This window comes from Hibiscus syriacus, unplaced genomic scaffold (assembly GCF_006381635.1).
Source record: "Hibiscus syriacus cultivar Baekdansim isolate YM2019G1 unplaced genomic scaffold, ASM638163v2 tig00010533_pilon, whole genome shotgun sequence".
NCBI classification, from domain to species: domain Eukaryota; kingdom Viridiplantae; phylum Streptophyta; class Magnoliopsida; order Malvales; family Malvaceae; genus Hibiscus; species Hibiscus syriacus.
Genome location: NW_024062223.1, coordinates 2,063,025 through 2,086,222, shown reverse-complemented (window position 1 = coordinate 2,086,222; position 23,198 = coordinate 2,063,025). Strand labels below are relative to the sequence as shown.

At 33.7% G+C, this 23,198-nt stretch overlaps 1 protein-coding gene and 1 pseudogene across 1 annotated transcript; both read left to right on the top strand.

The window, feature by feature from the left end:
- Positions 1-10,230: 10,230 nt before the first annotated feature.
- LOC120204043 (cysteine-rich receptor-like protein kinase 11) lies at positions 10,231-13,420 on the top strand (the record flags this gene model as incomplete). Its single annotated transcript, XM_039204136.1, has 8 exons — positions 10,231-11,029; positions 11,115-11,125; positions 11,770-11,890; positions 12,012-12,127; positions 12,260-12,470; positions 12,544-12,781; positions 12,856-13,003; positions 13,091-13,420. Coding segments are annotated over 8 exons (1,896 nt in total), but the record flags the coding sequence as incomplete, so codon positions are not given.
- Positions 13,421-18,040: 4,620 nt separating this feature from the next.
- On the top strand, positions 18,041-22,879 carry LOC120204041 (annotated as a pseudogene).
- Positions 22,880-23,198: the final 319 nt, after the last annotated feature.

The window sequence follows — 23,198 nt, the reverse complement described above, 5'->3', positions numbered from 1 at the left end:
GTATTGTGCTTATTTTCGTGTAGGTCTTATTTTTCAGAATTAGAAGTAAAAAGGGTACATTCTTCATTTTTTTATTATTTGGTCATGGCTGGAGACATGGGCACGACTCTGAGAATGACACGGTCTGACGTGGCAGTTTCTAGAAAGTCCAGTCAGCAACAGTTTTCTAGAAGATCTAGTCAGCACCTTCTAGAATGTGAACGGGCAGAGATATCTTAGGAGATTTATTTTTTAAATTTTAAAGTTTTAATTTGAAAAAAAAATTGAATTATCTTTAGGATTATTTTTCTTTTAGATACTATGTTCATCTCTAGGACTTTAGAAGCTATAAATACCCCCTTGGGGTAAGGCTTATAACACACTTGTTTTAGATTTGATTAAGCAACTTTTGATTATGTGGTTTTATAAAAGTTTTTCTTTGTTTTCATCTTTATTCTATTTTTATTTTAAACATACTAAATATGACTTCGGTCATGCTTAGTTAATTTTCTCATTAGTCAAAAGGCTAAGCAATGACTCAATTCAATATGCGGGAATTGAAAAACTCTTAACATCTTCAGGATGTCACTCTCAGTTTTCTTTAAACTTGGATAGGTAATCGACCTATCCTATAAAATCAAAACACTTTCATTTCAAAAAGTCGACGTTGGTATGGATGTTCTGATTTAAAGTTGGGAGGAAAGATCGACGAATAGCAAATCCGACTTTTTGTGAACACATTTAGTGGCGTTCAGCTTAGGGAAACTGAGATCGTGTTCGATTCTCAAAGAGACAATATAATCCAAGTCGGGCTTTTCTTAAACTAAAATTATTTTTGGGCTAACGATGATTGTTGTAGTTGATTCAATTAAAAGTTGGATTTCCAAAGATTGACCTTGGGAAAATCGGTTACTAAAGTGAAAAGCAAGGTACATGGGAATAAACCTTGTATATTATAACCGGTGTGAATCCCGAAGTAAAAATCTATTTTCGATGAACATAAACGAATAGAGTCAAAGCGAGGCTTGAGGCTGCATTTTACCATATTTATTTTCAACTTTACATTTTCTATTTTATTTATTTTCACTTTAAATTATTTTTTCTTATTTAATCTTTTTTTTATCAAAATCCCCATTTTATTTACTGCATATCGTCTTGTCAAAACAATTCAAACCAAAATTTGGAAATTTTTAAGTCCTTGTGGATCGATCCTTACTTATCTTTATTACATATTCTTATATATTATTGAGAGGATTGCGTTTATTTTTACATCAAAACCACATTTGTCATCGGTGCAGCATATTGTGCGTGTTTTTTGGTATTGAATTTGGTAGGCTGATCTTTTGGTTTATGCTGTTTCTGTCTTTTAGATTTTTCTAGGGTAAACTCTAATAATAGTCACTAAACTTTTGGTCATTTCCGTTTGGTTATTGAAATTGAAAAACTTTCATTTGAGTCACTAAATTCATTTGGTTATTAAACCATTAATGAAATCTGATGTGACACATTAAAATAACCCTAAAGAACCAAATATTGTTTGCTCTTTTCTCTGTCATTTGGTGGTTTTTCCAATAAAACAAATTATCAAATTACTCTTTTTCTTTCCTCAGATCAAATTTATTGAATCACATTCTAATCTCTTTAAATCTCAATCGAAACTATAAATTAATTTTTTTATCTGTTAGTGTTTAATATGTTGAGTAGTTTGTGGTTATTTTGTGGTATTTGACAGTTGTTGTACGCGTCTAGTTGCTACGTTTATTGACATTTCCTGTTTTGTAATGGCATTTTAACAAAGTAATTCCACGTTTGCCGAGAAAAAATCTATGAAGTAATTAAAAACAATTAACCTAAACATTTAAAATGTAAATAAAAAGTGACAAGTGTCTTAAATGTCAAATAAAATTTTACATTCTCAAAATAAAATAAAATAAAAATATAGTAGAGAGAAGAAGAGTCAACAGGGACTACGAAGCTTCTGCATAGAGATGTTTTGATTCTGACTTAATGAAAAAAATGGGGAGGTTTTAAGAAAGCAAAATGCAAAACTAAAGTAGAAAGTTGAATATGAAAATTAAATTAGAAAAACGTCAGAAATAAAATTAAAAGTGAAGAAACCCAATTGGATGAAATAGCCTCAAGCCTCGATTTGTCACAATTTGTTTCGATCATCTAAATATATTTTACTTCGAGATTCATGCAGGTTACAGTCTACAAGGCACAACCCTTACAACTTATTTTTCTCTCCGATAACTGATATTCCCAAGTCAATCTTTGAAATTAAATTCTTGTTTGGACTAAATGTGGCTATCGCCGTTGGCACAAAAATATTTTAAAGTTTTAGAAAAGCATTACTCAGATTATATTGTCTCAATGAGAATCGAATATGATCTCTATTTCCATTAGCTTCCCAACTTTAAATCAGAACAACATCTAGACCATCGTCGACTTTTTGAAATTAAAGTGTTAAGATTTTAAAGGAGAAACCGATTGTCAATCCAGTTTGCCGAAAACTGAGAATGATATCTGAAAATATTAATTGCTTTTTCAATTATCACATTACGAATGGAGTCATTGCTAAGACATTGGCTAAATAAGAAAATTAGCTAAGCCTGATATAAATCATACTTTAGCATATTTTTAGAAAACAAGTAAAAGCTTAAAGTAAAAAACAAAGGTAAAAATAAAAACTTTTATAAAAATAAATTGAATCCAAGTACATTCAACCTTTTACCCTAACGGGTATTTATAGCTTTCAATTTACCAAAGATAAAATCCTAGAAATATTCAAATAAAAAATCCTAAAATGATAATCTCAAAGTATTTTAAATTCAAACTTAAACTTAAATCTCTAAAATATTTCGTCAATCCTCTTCCATATAATGTTGATTGAACTACTTCTAGAAACTATTGTTGTTGAATGGATCTTCTAGAAACTGTCATGTTAGACCGCGTCGTGTCCTAGGTCATGCCCATGTGTTCAACTGTGGAATCGATCCTTTTATTGTTGTTTTCTGGAAAATAATCTCATGTACAAAATGAATCAAAACAATAGAAATTAGAAAAATGAAATAAACAACATGAAATATTTATCGACAAAATATATGCAAATTAAAACACTCATCAAATTGTTCCTCACTTATCTCATGCTTGTCCTTAAGTGTACTTCAATTAAACAAGTTAAGAGCTCCACTTACCATGCTTCATCCATCTCATAACTTAGAAAATCATGCAAGTCGTGTTCATAACAATCATCCAAATCAAGGTACCAATCAATTGGAAATCATAAACAGGATCAAGTCGGGAAAAATCATGATATCCATTCATCCATTAATATCAATGCAAGTCATGTTTTTCTCTTTTTTCATTTTTCCTATTATTTTTTTAAATTTATTTTCTACTTTTTTTGCTATCTTTTATGTTCGTGGATCATGATCATACATCGGGTAAATTGCTCTCTTATCCTAACAAGGGTAGAAAAGAGAGATAAAAAGGCTCATGTTTAATAAACGGGCTAAAAACAAAGAAAATGTAAAAGACAAAAAATTGTTTACTAAGGGAAATTGATGGGTAGGCAATTTTTTAAGATAAAAAGTGGGTGCATCCTAGGTGCCCTATTCACTTTAAAGCATCAAGTTAATATGTAATCTCAACATGCATTTAAATATAAGTTCTAGAATATCGATGTCAAGTTCGACACATTCAATCAAACAAGAATAAGAGCAAGGATGTAATGAATATGCTCGTAAAGACTCAAATCTTACTATTGGGTTCAAAACGATCAATTGAAAACTGCCAAGAGGGGGTGAATTTGCCTTTAAAAATCTTTAGTGTGGAAGAAACAAAAGATAGAAAAATTTGTACAATGATATATAGTGGTTTGACTTCTCAAACAAGTCTACATCCACTACCTTAGCTCCACAGTAAGGATCTTCTAACAAATTCACTAAATTGTTCTTTCTTTTTCTAGGCTCAAGAGTAACCTTTACAATTATCTAGTTTTTCAAGGCTAAACTAGAACCACTCCCCTTTTCAACAAAGGATAACTTGTGTAAACAAGAAAATCTCTCTAGGTAGGTGTTTACAAGGATTTAAGTTCACAAAGAATGAATACAAAGATATTCAATAAGGCTCAATACACTATATCCAAGAGAAAATTGAAAAATAAGAATTAAAAACTCTTTTCTCTTGATCTTTAAGCTTGGATAGATATAATGACCTACTTCAAGTGTCATTTGGTTGTTTTATATGATAGAATGAGTTTGTGGTCATTTCTAATCGTTGGGGATGTTTTGGAGCCGTTGGAAGCCTTTAATCCCCTTAATTTTAACATTGATGCACAATGGTTTTGAAACCACTAGAGTGGGTTTCGAAACCCTCTTGAAAAAATATGATCATTGGAACATGGGGTTTAGAAACTAGTCAGGGTGTTTTGAAACCAGGCAAGGGGTTTCGAAACCAGACTGAAATTTTTTCAACTTTGAGCATTCTACCTCTGAGGTTTCAAAACCTTACACCAAGAATTGAATATTTTGACTTATTTTGAGTTTTAAACAGACTCTAAGGTGTAGATCAAGTCAAAAATACTTGGAAAATATTTTTCAAGTTTTGTGGACTTTGAATTATTTTTGAATCATTTGAACAAATTCAATTAAGTCCAAAAACATTTTTCTCTTATTTTTTTATTTCAAAATATAGGTACAACAATGTCCCCTTTTGATATGACAAAACATTTGAAAAATAGTTTTTGGCAAAATCTCCCCCATAACAAAACATTATTTGAATAAGAGAATATTTTTAAAATATTTTAAGATCTCCTTTTTTTCTTTAAGAAATTGAATTTTTCAAACCTATGCTTCTCTCCCTTTTTCTTATATAAAAAATAATTCAAACTTTGAGTAACAAAATAACAAGAGAGTAAGTAGAAAAATTTAACATAAAATCATTTGAAAAATCAAAGGCATAATAAATTGCACATGATATTCAACAAATGCATTCCAAAAAAATTGACTCTACAACTTGACAATTAAAAACTATTGAATTTCAACAAAGAGGAACAAACATGTTAGTAACATATGAAATTCAATAAATACAAGTCTATCATACTTTATGCAATATAAAAAATAGCATAATAAATTGCACATGCATAAAGCACTACAAAATGACATGCATTTTATATATATATCAATTGCTAGATAGATATCATTTGCAAGTAAGAACATATCCATGAACATCTAAACTGAAACCAATTGAAAAAGATTTTAAAACATTATCAAATTGGCATCATAAGCTTAAAGTGATTACATATGTTAAAATTATTCAATAAATCAAGGATATCACTTGTTTTAAAGATAATTTTCAATAAAAGCATATTATGGTCAAGATATTTTGAAGAAATCATTAAAACATTAAAGTTTAACTTGACCAAAACTCATTATGATGAATTAAATATTTTTTTAAAAAATTAACTTTAAAAACATGTTCATCATAACATAATTTCAACATACATGAGATAATAAATAACATGTAATCATTAATGCTCAATACTCATGCATGCATAAAACAAAATAGATAACTAATATACAAAAATAATAATCATTAAGTTTTGAGGTTACCTATCTTTCCTTTGTGTGATTAGAGCATCCAAAATCTTTACCTTTATCACATTTTTCTCCAACACACCTACAAGAGACATTTAATTTGTTTTTGGTACCCAAATTTATTTGGGTCCTTGAATGTTAGTTTCAATGCCCCTAGTTCCTCGAGGAACATATACTTGTCTAATTTTAAAATGTTTTCTTTTCTTAATAGGAAGAGTATGAACATTGTGATCATGATAATCACAATGTGAGCATTTTGCCATTTTTAAACAAGATGAATTGTTTAAAATGATTTCTTTTTCTTTTGTTAAGCACTCAAGCTTAACTTTTAAATCAAGATTTTCTTTTTCTAAATCTTTAATTTTGATCTTTGAAATCTCAAAATCATTTTTCAAAACTTCATTTTGTTTTTCAAAATCTAATTTTATTTTCAAAATAAAATCATTTTGAACTTTAAATTTAGAAATTAATTTCTTATATTTGAAATTCATGGTCTCAAATTCCAAATACAACTCATCATAGACTTCTTTTAATTCTTTAAAAAAATAAAAATTTAAATAAAAAGAGTTAGAAGTTACCTCTTGCTCTTCAAGAGCCATAAAACACACCACCTTTGGATTTGAGAGGAGGTTTGAACTTGATGTTTCTTCTTTCTTGTCACCATAAAGTTCTTCAAGCTTATCCCAAAGCTCATTGGCATTAGAACATTAAGAAAATCATTCATATATATCGGGACCAAATGCACAAAATAAAATGTGCATGACCATGGCATTTTGTTGAAGTTTCTTCCGTTCTTGATCACTTCACTCCTCCATCTTCTTTGTTGGAGAAAAATAGCCATTATTGATCATCTCTCATGCCCCAATATCAATGGATTGAATGAATAGTTTCATTAAGTTCTTCTAATGACCATAGTTAGTTTCATTAAAGTATTGAGGCTTGTCAATCGGTTGGGAGTCCTCTATGTAACGTGAGCTGGAAGTGGAAGCAATCTTCTTGGTTGAATTAAGAATTCAAATAGCACTTATAGGATCCTCACAAAGTTGTTAAACCATCAATTTTGACCCGTTCAGATACCAATTGTTGGGCTCGAAATGATCAACCAAAAACCACCAAGATAGGGTAAATTACTTAAAAATCTTTGGTATGGAAGCAATAAAAGATAGAAAAATTGGCACAACGATATATAGTGGTTCAACTTCTCAACCAAGTCTACATCCACTATTTTAGCTCCACACTAAGGTTTTTTTTAACAAATTCACTAATTTGTTCTTTCTTTTTCTAGGCTTAAGAGTAATATTTATAATTCTATAGTTTTTCAAGGCTAAACTAGAACCATTCCCATTTTCAACAAAGGATAACTTGTGTAAACAAGAATACCTCTCTAGGTATGAAATATCCTAAAATCAGGGCTAGTGACTAAAATGAATGTTTGAAAACTTTGTGTTCTATTTTGAAAAATTGAAAAGTTCAAGGATTTAATTAGAGAATTTTGATGTTGTATTTAATAGTAAAGTTTGAAAGTAATAATGGTATTATGGTCTTTTCTAAGAGAAGATTTTTATTTTCTCTTTTTAAGGGACATAAACTCGTGGAAATGGGAAATGAATAAGGAAAAGTTTGGAGAGTGAGTTTCTTCTTCTTCTTCTCATGTAGCTTCAGTGGTAAGGTGAGTTGGATTCAATTTGTTTGTTTCTTTAATTTTAAGGTTTATTTTGATTCTTAGAGTGATAAGAAAGCTTAAGGAAAGTTTTAAGTGGCTTAAAACTCAAAGATGAACAAGTTAGGAGAGATTAAGTAAAAGGAGTTATTAAGTGAACTATTGAAAAATGAGTAAATGGATTTTGATGTTGAAATTGACTTGTCATAAGTTGAAATAAGAGATTCAAAGTGTTAGAAATGAATTTGGAGCATGTTGATTTATTGGCTTGATTATTGAATTCAAGTATGTATGTGGGATATTGAATATTAGGTCGAGTTAAAGTGATCTAAGTTAATTAGAATAAGTGTAATTAAGCTTAAAGGACTTAAAGGAGGTTCTAGTACAAGATATAAGTAAGTTTGGGTGAATTTTTAAGATAAAAAAAATCTGGGCATGGGGTATCGGTACTGTTCATCCAGTACCGATACTTCCAAGAGAAAAGGGTCAAAATTTGAGAGAGGGTATCGATACCATATGAATGAGTATCGATACCATAAGGCAGAATTTATAAATTGTTCATGGGCTATCGATACCTGGGAAGGCAGTATCGATACTAAGGGTACCGATACCATAAGATCAGTATCAGTACCATTTTTGAAATAAGGATTTTGAATGCAAAATGGGTATGGATACCCTATAGGAGGTACCCATACTACTCCAAATAGAAAATGAAATTACGTCTTTCTTTTAGTCTAAGATATTAAGGATCAAATCATGATGCTTAGAATTCTAATATTTGTAATAAATGTATCATTGTGTAGATATCAAACGAAAGCAAGTACCAGATGAGTCAACGAGATAATATCAATAAGGAAAGAGTTCTAAGTGCTTGAATTGAATAGTGAGGCCAGATGAGTGCATATTAGATAGTATATGATGTTTAATGGAAATAAGACTTGCGACAAGTTTATTTCCTATAGTGGAAAGCATGAATTAATTAATATGAGCATATGTTTGACATGATATATACGTGTTATTGGTGATTGCATATGTTATATGATATACGTGAGTACATGTTAGTGTAATTGTGAATGAGTATAAAATATATATGTGATGATATAAGAATTGGTAATAGATGTATGATATGAACATAAGAGATCATATGAATAAAATGATATGAGCTATATGAAAATAAGTAATGTGCTTACATGATCATAAGATATGAAACATGACATGAGATAAAGTATATGTGATAAGTTATGTGATATGTGAAAGTGAACCATATGTCAATATGAATATGGTAAATAATATGAAAGAGAATTCCCATGTTATGTGAAATGAGAGCTAGAGGTATAGTTGGCATTCCAAGAGTCGAGGGTTACATAGGTCCTTCATGACTTATGATAGGTCATTCGGGACATAGATGAAGTCCTTCGGGACATAGATTTCACATGTCACTTAATGGATTCTTATATGAGCTATGGTGACAGCATAGGTGCACAACTTCAATGTACTCACATATCTTTAGTTCTCACATGTGTACATGGGCCAAAAAAGAGATAATATAAATAACTTTGGCATGATTGTTATATGTGGTTGAGTACTTGGATATAAGTATATAGGTTACATGTAGTGAATATGTTATATTATCTATGTGAAAATATGTTTGTATGATATATTTGAATATAAGAGAATATAATGAACTTATATGATATGGTATAAGGGATTATATGAGAAATGTTGTGAGCTTTATAAGTATATGTATAGGTAATGAGGTTGTTGATTATATGATTGTATGAATAGAATAATTATGATTGTATGTGAATTAGTATAATGGAATTATATAAGAATTGAGATAAAACAAATATATTAATTAGGAAACATTTACATAAATAAGTATAAGAATATATTATATAAGTTGTATAGGAAGGTTTACATGTTTAAATGAAACTATGATCTAAAACTTGTTAAATTCTTAGGTGATATGAAATATAGTACACTGATCTAAGAAATTTTATGAGAATGTCATAGTGATTAAATAATAATAAGTTATGAAAATATATGTTTATGTGACAAGCTATGTGAAAAATGAATTAATAGAATACAAGAAATTAGTATACAAGAGTATGCTATAAAATATTCAATGAGAATCTATGGGTAATATGATAAATATGAACATATGAAAATAGTTGATAAGATGTGACTTTGTGATAGGAATTATATGATTAGAAATTATATAAATAAAATGACTTAAATGATGATAGGAGAATGTGATATAAGATAAATGGTGTAAATATAAATGATTATAGGAACATGAAATAGTATACCATTATATATGATAGGATGACATATGTGTATATATGTATTTATTACATGGAAGTGTAGATGAGGTGGTATGATATGATAGTATGAAACATGCATTCATTGTTAGTAGTTAAAGTTTATATTGTATGTTTTATATGACTCACTAAGTCATAGACTTAGCGTGTGAATGTTTCACACGTAGATTTCAAGAAGGTTAAAAGTTAAGGAGCAAAGAGGAGCAAGACAGGTCATCATCTCTTTTTCTATGATCAGATCAGAAAAGAGTTTTGAATTATATATATTTGGTTTATTAAGAATAGTTGGCATGTAATCTAAAGATTTGAATTGTATAAACTCTGATACGTTTTGTAAAACCAATTAATTTTTAATTAAGGTAAAATATACATTTTCTTGAATTGTAAATTTAAATTTTTAACCAATTTGTAAAGGAAAACGCTTTGAAAAGTCATTGTGACACATTGGACTCGGATCCGGGTCAGATACGGGTTGGGGGTGTTTCAAGGTAAGTGTTTACAAGGATTTAAGATCACAAAAAATGAATACAAAGATATTCAATAAGGCTTAATACATTATATATAAGAGAAAATGAAAAATAAGAATGATAGACTATTTTATCTTGATCTTTAAGCTTGGATACGTGTAGTGACATTCTTCAATTGTCATTGGGTTGTTCTTATATGATGGAATGAGCTTGTGGATGTTTCTAACCTTGTTGCCGCTGCCCCAAGATGCTATGACAGTGGTAATTTTACCACAAACAGCACGTATGGCAATAACCGGGACCTTCTTCTCGCTTCACTCCCATCTAATGCCTCTGCAAACGGTGGATTCTTCAATACCACTATTGGCCAGGGCTCCTACAAAGTTTACGCTCTTGCTATGTGCAACGGAGACTCTACTCCAGAGAAATGTTTTAGCCTTGTCAATGACACAATCCACGAGCTCATGGCCAATTGTCCCAACCAGAAAGAGGCCTATTCACGGACAGGGGATTTCTGTATTGTGCATTATGCAGATCGTTCATTTTTCGGAACCCCGGAGCTAGAACCCGCTGTGGCATTCTATAATACCGGCAACCTCACATTGAACTTAATGGAATTCAATGCTGTTTGGGAGAGTTTGATAAACAGTGTGGTGAGGAAGGCTTCCAAAGGCTCTTCTAGTCTCAAGTACGCAACTGGGGAAGCAGACGTTACGGTGTTCTGGAAGATATATTCACTAATGCAGTGCAGTCCAGATTTATCGGAGCAGGATTGTGACTACTGCCTAAGGCAATCTGCAAATTCCTATGTAAGTTGTTGCCATGGGAAGCAAGGAGGTGGTGTTCAGAGGCCTAACTGTTTATTCCGGTGGGATTTGTATCCCTTCTATACAGCCAATGCTTCTACAACGGCATCTTTGTCTCCTCCACCCTCACCTTCTAGTCCTCCACCCCAAGCTGCTAGTCCTCCGCCACAGTCAGTGGACTCCGAAATAAGAAAAGGTAAGTACCGGTCTGCAAGATGCATGCTGAACATTAGTCATTATAATGTTGTCTAAAGGTACTTACAATGTTCTTGCTTGTACAGAAGGGGGAGACATTTTGATGCAGGGGATCCGAGACAGATGATGCTGAGCTGTCAGATTGCACCTTGATAGTGCTGAGATACCATGAATTGGCAGATCAGCGCAAATGCGAGAATTGATTGTGACATGTTCCTCATTGGGGTCGTTTTGAGTATGTTTCAGTCTTTTGGCCATAACTTTGGCTACAGGTGTCAGAATCGCGCATAAGACCCCAATCCGGAAAACTCTTTTCAACGCACACGCTCTCCACAGTGAGATACGCTCACTGTGGCCTTTTTTCAACCTCAAATTCTACCGTTTTCCCCTCCGAATCACTAGAATTAGATATTTTTTTACTATTTATGATAATATTTCGATTGTCAATTAGGAAGTCAATTTAAATCCGATTTAGACCGGATTTTTTGGAGATTGCTTATTTTATTTCGAATTTCAATTTAGAGTGATTTTCGGGATTTTGCTATTTTTGGCAAAATTCGAATAAAGACGATTTTTGGCTATAATAGTCCGGCTTGTGGACTGATTTTGCCATTGTTTGATTTGATAATATTTTATTAAACCCTAGAGACTTTTTTTCTCTGGATTTTTTTGGGCGAATTTTCTCTTGTGAATCATCTGTTGGAGCGCTTACAGGATAATCACTATTCTGTCTGGCGTCACATTTCATCCCAAACATTAGTCATTATAGTTGTTCCGAGCCTCACCTTCATCGTAGTGCTTGTCATACTTGGAATTGTTGTTCTTCCCATGAGGATCAAGAAAAAGAAACAGAATGATCAAAGTAAGTTAGCCTTTGATTTTATTTTTGTTTTACTGTTGTAGTCTTATAACAAAAGATAATTTACTAATAATCAATCCTTTGCAATGTTATGTAACTTAAATGATTCTTTGTTAACCTGTAGATAACAAGATGCACGTTGAATCGCTGCAAATCGACTTTCATGCAGTGAGAGCTGCAACAGAAAACTTCTCCGATGCAAACATGCTTGGACAAGGTGGATTCGGTCCTGTTTATAAGGTAATTTAAGACTTGCTATATGAAAATTTCCATCATCTCAAAGCAAAAAGACGGAATGAATATGTGACAGCAAATACTAGGAAATAATAGTTGTTATTTTCCCTCACTGCTCCTTACTCTGAATTCTATCAGGGTAAGCTTGAAGATGGACGAGAGGTAGCTATAAAGAGGCTGTCAGTAAATTCGGGCCAAGGAACACGAGAATTCAAGAACGAAGTCATGCTATTGGCGAAGCTTCAACACAGGAATCTGGTTAAGCTTCTTGGTTTTAGCTTCGAACAAAAAGAAAGGGTTCTAATCTATGAATTTCTTCCCAATTCAAGCCTTGACAACTTTATATTCGGTACCGTTTCAATCCTTCTAAACTACACCTATTGAATATGCATTGTAGTCCTATAATTTTACGAGTTTTGCAGATCCAGTGAAGCGATTACTACTAAACTGGGACAAGAGGTACAGAATTATAGAGGGAACAGCCAAGGGACTCGTTTATCTTCATGAAGATTCTCAATACCGGATCATCCATCGGGACTTGAAAGCAGCCAACATATTGTTGGATGAAGAGATGAGTCCTAAGATCTCAGATTTCGGAATGGCGAAATTGTTTGTGGTTGATCAAACTCGAGCCGATACAAGCAAAATTGTAGGGACCTAGTAAGTATTAAGAATGATGAGATTTTATATCTAGTTTGTTACATTTATTCATTGAAATGTATTCGTATATGCAGTGGATACATGGCTCCAGAGTATGCATGGCATGGTCAATATTCAGTTAAATCTGATGTTTATGCCTTTGGAGTGTTGCTTTTAGAAATCATTAGTAGGCATAGAATCAACAGCTTCACCAACCAAATAGGAGAGACACTGCTTACCCATGTAAGATCTCCATACTCTGGTTACGGTAGATAATGGAATAGATGTTGCTAAAAAACAATGTAAGTTCATAACGTCGAACATATGCAGGCATGGAGAAACTGGAAAGAAGGGACTGCTTTGGAATTTGTTTATCCGATTCTGAGGGATGGATCGAGAAGCGAAATAATGAGATGCATCCATCTCGGGTTGCTTTGTGTTCAAGAAAACATTGCTTATAGACCAACCATGACCTCAGTGGTTCTCATGCTTAGTAGCTATTCCATGTCTCTTCCGGTTCCATCGAGACCTGCATATTGCATATCCAAGACTCTGTCAATGAGGCTTCTATTTCGGAACTAGATCCTCGATGAAGTTCGAATAAGTACTTGCATTGCATATCTTCTGTACTTTATGTTTTCTGTATGATTTATTACGAAATTCAGTGATAAATACATGATGATTTGAGCACTGGAACCTCCTTGTTGACTGATTCAACCCCATTTCTGAAGCTACAGCTTTTATTCGTGTCTTTGTACCAAAAAAGAAATAGAAATTCTATCGTTATTGATGCTGAATCCTTGTTTCAATAGTGATGGTGATGGTGCAGCATATTGTGCGTGTTTTTTGGTGTTGAATTTGGTAAGCTGATATTTTGGGTTAATGTCGTGGCTGCCTTTTAGACTTTTCTAGGGTAAACTCAAATAACAGTCACTAAACTTTGGTCATTTTCATTTTGGTTATTGAAATTGAAAAACTTTCATTTGAGTTACTGCCATTAACAAAAAAGAAATTATTTCGATCACTGTGTTATTTAACCATTAATAAAAGCTGACGTGACACATTAAAATAATCCTAATGAACCGGACATTATTTGCTCTTTTCGCCGTCATATGGTAGTTTTTTCAATAAAAATTATTATTTTTTTCTTTCTTTCCTTCAATTAATAACATTATAATCTCATCATATCTCAATCGAAATTAGAAAATAATATTTTTATCGGTTAATGTTTAATTTATTGAGTAGTTTGTGGCTATTTTGTGGTACTTGGGAGCTGTTATACGCGTCTAGTTGCTACGTTTATCAACTTTTCCGAAGTAATTCCATGTTTGTCGAGAAAAAAAAATCTATGAAGTAATTAAAATCAATTAATCTAAACATTTAAAATGTAAATAAAAACAATCTTAAATTTATAAACAAATAAGTTAAAATAATTTCCATTTAATAAAGTAGATTAAGAAAAGTCAAAATAAAATTTGAAACTTTTTTGGTCCCCATTTAATGCTAATTTACGAAATGGCTTAATTGCTTTTTTCTTTTCAAAAAAGTTTAATTTAATATTGGGTAAAGTACATAAATAGTTTCAAACTTTTAGGACACTTGTATTTTGTTCACCTAACTTTTAAAACTTGCAATACAATCATCAAACTTTTAGTTCGTTTTCAGTAATATCACTGATAATACCTCTCATTAGTTTTATCCGAGGTGACAGTTGCTTCCATTAACTCTCTTCTTTTCTCTTTCTTCTTCTTCTTCTTCTTCTTCTCTTCTTCTTCTTCTTCTTCTTCTTCTTCTTCTTCTTCTTCTTCTTCTTCTTCTTCTTCTTCTTCTTCTTTTCTCTTCCTCCTCGACAGCTAAATAACTAACTATTATCGAAAACTAAACGAATGCACATAAAATAGTGAGCAAAAGAACTGTAGTTCACAAATCCATCGTCTTCTCCATATCGTCTAGACTTGATTCGTCCAGCTTCTTCAATGGCTACATGGTACTCCTATAGCTCGAAGATGACTTCAACTCTTAAAATTCTTCTTCTTTCTTCGTCCCTAAGTTTGACACCAGTTTTAACCCGTCACTCGGTGATATCAATGGCAATCATGTCGGTGTTAATGTTAACTTGGTTGTTTTTTTGGCCTCGATTGATGTTTTGTTCAAGGGGTTGATCTCAAAAGTGGAAAAATAACAGCTTGGATTGAGAACGGTGATTCAACCAAGTAAGTTCAAATATGGCTTAGTTATTCATGGATTAAGCCTACAAGTCCTTTTCCTGTTGCACGAATCAACCTGAGGAACCAATTTAAAGAATATTTGCATGGGGGCAGATGCATTAAGCCACTTAAGGGTCAAGTGTATCCCGATAATTTGAAAATGATTTAGTCTAATGCGTTAGAGAAAATGAAAAATTCTAAATTTTTAAGAAAAGAATACTAATTTTTTAGACATTTTTTTTAATTTCTGGATCCACCATGTTTGCATGTTGAATTCTCGACTTCGAATGGACTCGGTTCATCGATGCACAACATCGACCATTGACATTTCAAAATATTCACCACTTCCATTGAATTAGGCTATTGTTTCATGTGTTTTCCATAGGATTCATCAACCATTAATGATCCTCATAAAATCAGACTAAAGATTGGGAATATGTGGATTCTATTAGGGTCTTTAGTGGCTTTCGTCGTCGTAATAATATAAGTTTCGGTCATCTGTTTCATCGTAATGAGGAAGAAGAGTGTTAGACGAATATGTTTTTTTAAAATTTTTAATTCAATATTTATGGGGGTGATAGATTTATTATTCTAAAAATAAATAATAAATTAACGGTTAGGTTACAGTTAATAACTGCTATAACCATTCTAATTATTGAAAATTTTTATTTATAGGTAATAATCTTGTAATTCTATTATCAATATTTTTTTAGATAATTCCATTTCATTACCCAAGAAAAACAAGAAACCTGCTATGTAAACAACAATTTAACTCTTGCTAGTACAAACATCAAAAGAAACAACCATTACAAGTGACCCCCAACCTTAAGAAATACCCCATTTTTTATTGAATAGTTTCTTTGATGTCCTTCAACACATCACTCACCAGTCTAGCTTTGCCCCCAAAAAACCTACTATTTCTCTCCTTCCAAATGCCATACAAATGACCAGCTCAAGCAAGCTTAAACACCCTCACAAGGAGAGATTTCCCTTTAAAACAGTGAACAGCCCATGCCAACTCCCTATCCCAATAGTTAACCCTACGAGTTACACCACGCAAAGTAAGGATATCACCCCACAACTCCCTCGCAAAACCACAATCAAATAACTAGTGATCCCTAGTCTCAGCCTCAGCACCACAAAGCACACACTAATCACTGTTAATGCTTAATCCCATCCTCAAAAGTCTTACCCGAGTAGAAAGCCTATTACCTATATTTTATTGATAGGTTACAGTTCATATTTTAGGTTGCAATTTAATTATTTATTAAATACATTAAAAGATTCAAGGCGCAATACAACATGTTACGTTACCATCGAAACCATATTTATTATAATATAAACAGTTAAAGCCTCATAACTCGTAACAGAGTTGCACTACACGTGTCCATACAAACCAAATTAAAACATATTATACTTACTAAAGATCAAGATGAAACAACTTACAGTTAATTTAGATAAATTTGGAATCGTACTTCAGGAGAATGTGAACTCTCCTCAGAGAAGAAGCTATAGCTGAAATGACGAAAAATGTCCCAACAAGATGGTCACTTGCAGAGATCAAGTCAGCCACACTGGGTTTTCATAGGAACAGGATTGTTGGTGAAGCTATAGGCTCATGTTACAATGTTAATTTCCAGTGCACTCTAGCAGATGGTAATGAAATTGCAGAGAAATGTTTACGCTCTTGCTATGTGCAACGGAGACTCTACTCCAGAGAAATGTTTTAGCCTTGTCAATGACACAATCCACGAGCTCATGGCCAATTGTCCCAACCAGAAAGAGGCCTATTCACGGACAGGGGATTTCTGTATTGTGCATTATGCAGATCGTTCATTTTTCGGAACCCCGGAGCTAGAACCCGCTGTGGCATTCTATAATACCGGCAACCTCACATTGAACTTAATGGAATTCAATGCTGTTTGGGAGAGTTTGATAAACAGTGTGGTGAGGAAGGCTTCCAAAGGCTCTTCTAGTCTCAAGTACGCAACTGGGGAAGCAGACGTTACGGTGTTCTGGAAGATATATTCACTAATGCAGTGCAGTCCAGATTTATCGGAGCAGGATTGTGACTACTGCCTAAGGCAATCTGCAAATTCCTATGTAAGTTGTTGCCATGAGAAGCAAGGAGGTGGTGTTCAGAGGCCTAACTGTTTATTCCGGTGGGATTTGTATCCCTTCTATACAGCCAATGCTTCTACAACGGCATCTTTTTCTCCTCCACCCTCACCTTCTAGTCCTCCACCCCAAGCTGCTAGTCCTCCGCCACAGTCAGTGGACTCCGAAATAAGAAAAGGTAAGTACCGGTCTGCAAGATGCATGCTGAACATTAGTCATTATAATGTTGTCTAAAGGTACTTACAATGTTCTTGCTTGTACAGAAGGGGGAGACATTTTGATGCAGGGGATCCGAGACAGATGATGCTGAGCTGTCAGATTGCACCTTGATAGTGCTGAGATACCATGAATTGGCAGATCAGCGCAAATGCGAGAATTGATTGTGACATGTTCCTCATTGGGGTCGTTTTGAATATGTTTCAGTCTTTTGGCCATAACTTTGGCTACAGGTGTCAGAATCGCGCATAAGACCCCAATCCAGAAAACTCTTTTCGACGCACACGCTCTCCACAGTGAGATACGCTCACTGTGGCCTTTTTTCAACCTCAAATTCTACTATTTTCCCCTCCGAATCACTAGAATTAGATATTTTTTTACTATTTATGATAATATTTCGATTGTCAATTAGGAAGTCAATTTAAATCCGATTTAGACCGGATTTTTTGAAGATTGCTTATTTTATTTCGAATTTCAATTTAGAGTGATTTTCGGGATTTTGCTATTTTTGGCAAAATTCGAATAAAGACGATTTTTGGCTATAACAGTCCGGCTTGTGGACTGATTTTGCCATTGTTTGATTTGATAATATTTTATTAAACCCTAGAGGCTTTTTTTCTCTGTATTTTTTTTGGGTGAATTTTCTCTTGTGAATCATCTGTTGGAGCGCTTGCAGGATAATCACTATTCTGTCTGGCGTCACATTTCATCCCAAACATTAGCCATTATAGTTGTTCCGAGCCTCACCTTCATCGTAGTGCTTGTCATACTTGGAATTGTTGTTCTTCCCATGAGGATCAAGAAAAAGAAACAGAATGATCAAAGTAAGTTAGCCTTTGATTTTATTTTTGTTTTACTGTTGTAGTCTTATAACAAAAGATAATTTACTAATAATCAATCTTTTGCAATGTTATGTAACTTAAATGATTCTTTGTTAACCTGTAGATAACAAGATGCATGTTGAATCGCTGCAAATCGACTTTCATGCAGTGAGAGCTGCAACAGAAAACTTCTCCGATGCAAACATGCTTGGACGAGGTGGATTCGGTCCTGTTTATAAGGTAATTGAAGACTTGCTATATGAAAATTTCCATCATCTCAAAGCAAAAAGACGGAATGAATATGTGACAGCGAATACTAGGAAATAATAGTTGTTATTTTCCCTCACTGCTCCTTGCTCTGAATTCTATCAGGGTAAGCTTGAAGATGGACGAGAGGTAGCTATAAAGAGGCTGTCAGTAAATTCGGGCCAAGGAACACGAGAATTCAAGAACGAAGTCATGCTATTGGCGAAGCTTCAACACAGGAATCTGGTTAAGCTTCTTGGTTTTAGCTTCGAACAAAAAGAAAGGGTTCTAATCTATGAATTTCTTCCCAATTCAAGCCTTGACAACTTTATATTCGGTACCGTTTCAATCCTTCTAAACTACACCTATTGAATATGCATTGTAGTCCTATAATTTTACGAGTTTTGCAGATCCAGTGAAGCGATTACTACTAAACTGGGACAAGAGGTACAGAATTATAGAGGGAACTGCCAAGGGACTCGTTTATCTTCATGAAGATTCTCAATACCGGATCATCCATCGGGACTTGAAAGCAGCCAACATATTGTTGGATGAAGAGATGAGTCCTAAGATCTCAGATTTCGGAATGGCGAAATTGTTTGTGGTTGATCAAACTCGAGCCAATACAAGCAAAATTGTAGGGACCTAGTAAGTATTAAGAATGATGAGATTTTATATCTAGTTTGTTACTTTTATTCATTGAAATGTATTCGTATATGCAGTGGATACATGGCTCCAGAGTATGCATGGCATGGTCAATATTCAGTTAAATCTGATGTTTATGCCTTTGGAGTGTTGCTTTTAGAAATCATTAGTGGGCATAGAATCAACAGCTTCACCAACAAAATAGGAGAGACACTGCTTACCCATGTAAGATCTCCATACTCTGGTTACGGTAGATAATGGAATAGATGTTGCTAAAAAACAATGTAAGTTCATAATGTCGGACATATGCAGGCATGGAGAAACTGGAAAGAAGGGACTGCTTTGGAATTTGTTTATCCGATTCTGAGGGATGGATCGAGAAGCGAAATAATGAGATGCATCCATCTCGGGTTGCTTTGTGTTCAAGAAAACATTGCTTATAGACCAACCATGACCTCAGTGGTTCTCATGCTTAGTAGCTATTCCATGTCTCTTCCGGTTCCATCGAGACCTGCATATTGCATATCCAAGACTCTGTCAATGAGGCTTCTATTTCGGAACTAGATCCTCGATGAAGTTCGAATAAGTACTTGCATTGCATATCTTCTGTACTTTATGTTTTCTGTATGATTTATTACGAAATTCAGTGATAAATACATGATGATTTGAGCACTGGAACCTCCTTGTTGACTGATTCAACCCCATTTCTGAAGCTACAGCTTTTATTCGTGTCTTTGTACCAAAAAAGAAATAGAAATTCTATCGTTATTGATGCTGAATCCTTGTTTCAATAGTGATGGTGATGGTGCAGCATATTGTGCGTGTTTTTTGGTGTTGAATTTGGTAAGCTGATATTTTGGGTTAATGTCGTGGCTGCCTTTTAGACTTTTCTAGGGTAAACTCAAATAACAGTCACTAAACTTTGGTCATTTTCATTTTGGTTATTGAAATTGAAAAACTTTCATTTGAGTTACTGCCATTAACAAAAAAGAAATTATTTCGATCACTGTGTTATTTAACCATTAATAAAAGCTGACGTGACACATTAAAATAATCCTAATGAACCGGACATTATTTGCTCTTTTCGCCGTCATATGGTAGTTTTTTCAATAAAAATTTATTATTTTTTTCTTTCTTTCTTTCAATTAATAACATTATAATCTCATCATATCTCAATCGAAATTAGAAAATAATATTTTTATCGGTTAATGTTTAATTTGTTGAGTAGTTTGTGGCTATTTTGTGGTACTTGGGAGCTGTTATACGCGTCTAGTTGCTACGTTTATCAACTTTTCCGAAGTAATTCCATGTTTGTCGAGTAAAAAAATCTATGAAGTAATTAAAATCAATTAATCTAAACATTTAAAATGTAAATAAAAACAATCTTAAATTTATAAACAAATAAGTTAAAATAATTTCCATTTAATAAAGTAGATTAAGAAAAGTCAAAATAAAATTTGAAACTTTTTTGGTCCCCATTTAATGCTAATTTACGAAATGGCTTAATTGCTTTTTTCTTTTCAAAAAAGTTTAATTTAATATTGGGTAAAGTACATAAATAGTTTTAAACTTTTAGGACACTTGTATTTTGTTCACCTAACTTTTAAAACTTGCAATACAATCATCAAACTTTTAGTTCGTTTTCAGTAATATCACTGATAATACCTCTCATTAGTTTTATCTGAGGTGACAGTTGCTTCCATTAACTCTCTTCTTCTTCTTCTTATTCTTCTTCTTCTTCTTCTTCTTCTTCTTCCTCCTCCTCGACAGCTAAATAACTAACGGCTCTTCTAGTCTCAAGTATGCAACTGGTGAAGCGGAGCTTGGAGCATTCCAAAGGATATATTCACTAATGCAGTGCACTCCAGATTTATCGGAGCAGGATTGTGACTACTGCCTAAGGCAATCTGCCGATTCCTATGTAAATTGTTGCCATGGGAAGCAAGGAGGTGTTGTTGAGAGGCCTAACTGTTTATTCCGCTGGGATTTGTATCCCTTCTATAGACCCAATGCTTCTACAATGGCGTATTTGTCTCCTCCACCCTCACCTTCTAGTCCTCCACCCCCAGGTGCTAGTCCTCCGCCACAGTCAGTGGACTCCGAAATCAGAAAAGGTAAGTACCGGTCTGCAAGATGCATGTTGATTTCAGGAATAAAATAGGTGTCTTGTCTAAATGTAATTACAAAGTTGTTGCCTGTACAGAAGGGGGAGGCATTTCATCCCGAACACTAATCGTTATAGTCGTTCTAAGTGTCATCTTCATGGCGGTGCTTGTCATACTTGGAGTTGTTCTCCCCAAGAGGATCAAGAAAAAGAAACAGGATGATCAAAGTAAGTTAGCCTTTGATTTTCTTTTGTTTTCCTGTTATAGTCTAATAACAGAAGATAATTCACTAATAATCAATCCTTAGCAACGTTTAAGCATGGTGTGGTTAGTTTTACTCTCCTTTCCATTTGTTACAAGTTATGTCACTTGAATGATTCTTTGTTAACCTGCAGATAGCAAGACGCACGTTGAATCGTTGCAAATTGACTTTAATGTAGTGAGAGTTGCAACAGAAAACTTCTCCGATGCAAACATGCTCGGACCAGGTGGATTCGGCCCTGTTTACAAGGTAATTTAAGACTTGCTGTATGAAAATTTCCATCATATCAAAGAAGAAAAAAGACAGAATGAATGTGACAGTGAATCCTCTATCAGGGTAAGCTTGAAGATGGACGAGAGGTAGCTATAAAGAGGCTGTCCGAAAATTCGGGACAAGGAACACGAGAATTCAAGAACGAAGTCATGCTATTGGCGAAGCTTCAACACAGGAATCTGGTTAAGCTTCTTGGTTTTAGCTTTGAAAAAAGGGAAAGGGTTCTAATCTATGAGTTTCTGCCCAACTCAAGCCTTGACCATTTTATATTCGGTACCGTTTCAATCCTTCTACAATACACCTATTGAATATGCATTTTAGTCCTATAATTTTACAAATTTTGCAGATCCAGTAAAACGATTACTACTAAACTGGGACAAGAGGTACAAAATTATAGAGGGAACAGCCAAGGGACTTGTTTATCTTCACGAAGATTCTCAATACCGGATTATCCATCGTGACTTAAAAGCAGCCAACATATTGTTGGATGAACAAATGAATCCTTAGATCTCGGATTTCGGAATGGCAAAGTTGTTTGCGGTTGATCAAACTCGTGCCGATACAAGCAAAATCGTTGGGACCTAGTACGTATTTAGAATAATGAGATTTTATATCTTGTTTGTTACCTTTATTAATTGAATTGTATTTGTCTATGCAGTGGATACATGGCTCCAGAGTATGCATGGCATGGTCAATATTCAGTTAAATCTGATGTTTATGCCTTTGGAGTGTTGGTTTTAGAAATCATTAGCGGCCACAAAATCAACAGCTTCTCCAACCAAGTAGGGGACTCTCTGCTAACCCATGTAAGTTTTCCATACTGTGGTTATGGTATATATAATGGATTAGATTTTGCTATAAGACTGTAAGTTCATAACCTCAAACATTTGCAGGCATGGAAAAATTGGAATGAAGGGACTGCTTTGGAATTTGTTGATCCGATTCTGAGGGATGGTTCGAGAAGAGAAATAATGAGATGTATCCATCTCGGGTTGCTTTGTGTTCAAGAAAACATTGCTTATAGACCGACCATGGCCTCTGTGGTTCTCATGCTTAGTAGCTATTCCATGTCTCTTCCGGTTCCATCGAGACCTGTATTTTCTATGACTACCAACTCGGAGACGGCAACAATGTCCGAGTCATTTTCACTCTCTAATCAATCTGAAAGAGAAGCCATCCAAGCCTCTGTCAATGAGGCTTCAATTTCGGAGCTAGATCCTCGATGAAGTTCGAATAAGTACTTGCACTGCATATCTTCTGTACTTTTTTTTTCTGTATGATTGTCTAGAAATTCAGTGATAAATACATAATAAGTTGAGTACTTGAACCTCCTTGTTGACTGACCCAACCCCATCTCTGTAGCTACAGTGCTTATTCATGTCTTTGTACCAAAAAAGAAATAGAAATTCGGTCGTTATTGATGGCGAATCCTTGTTTCAATAGTGATGGTGATGGGAGTGTGATTAGTTGCGGTGATCGGTTGATGATTGTTCTTAATTGATAATATTTGATCATTAATTTTTTGATCTTATGGATTTATTACCG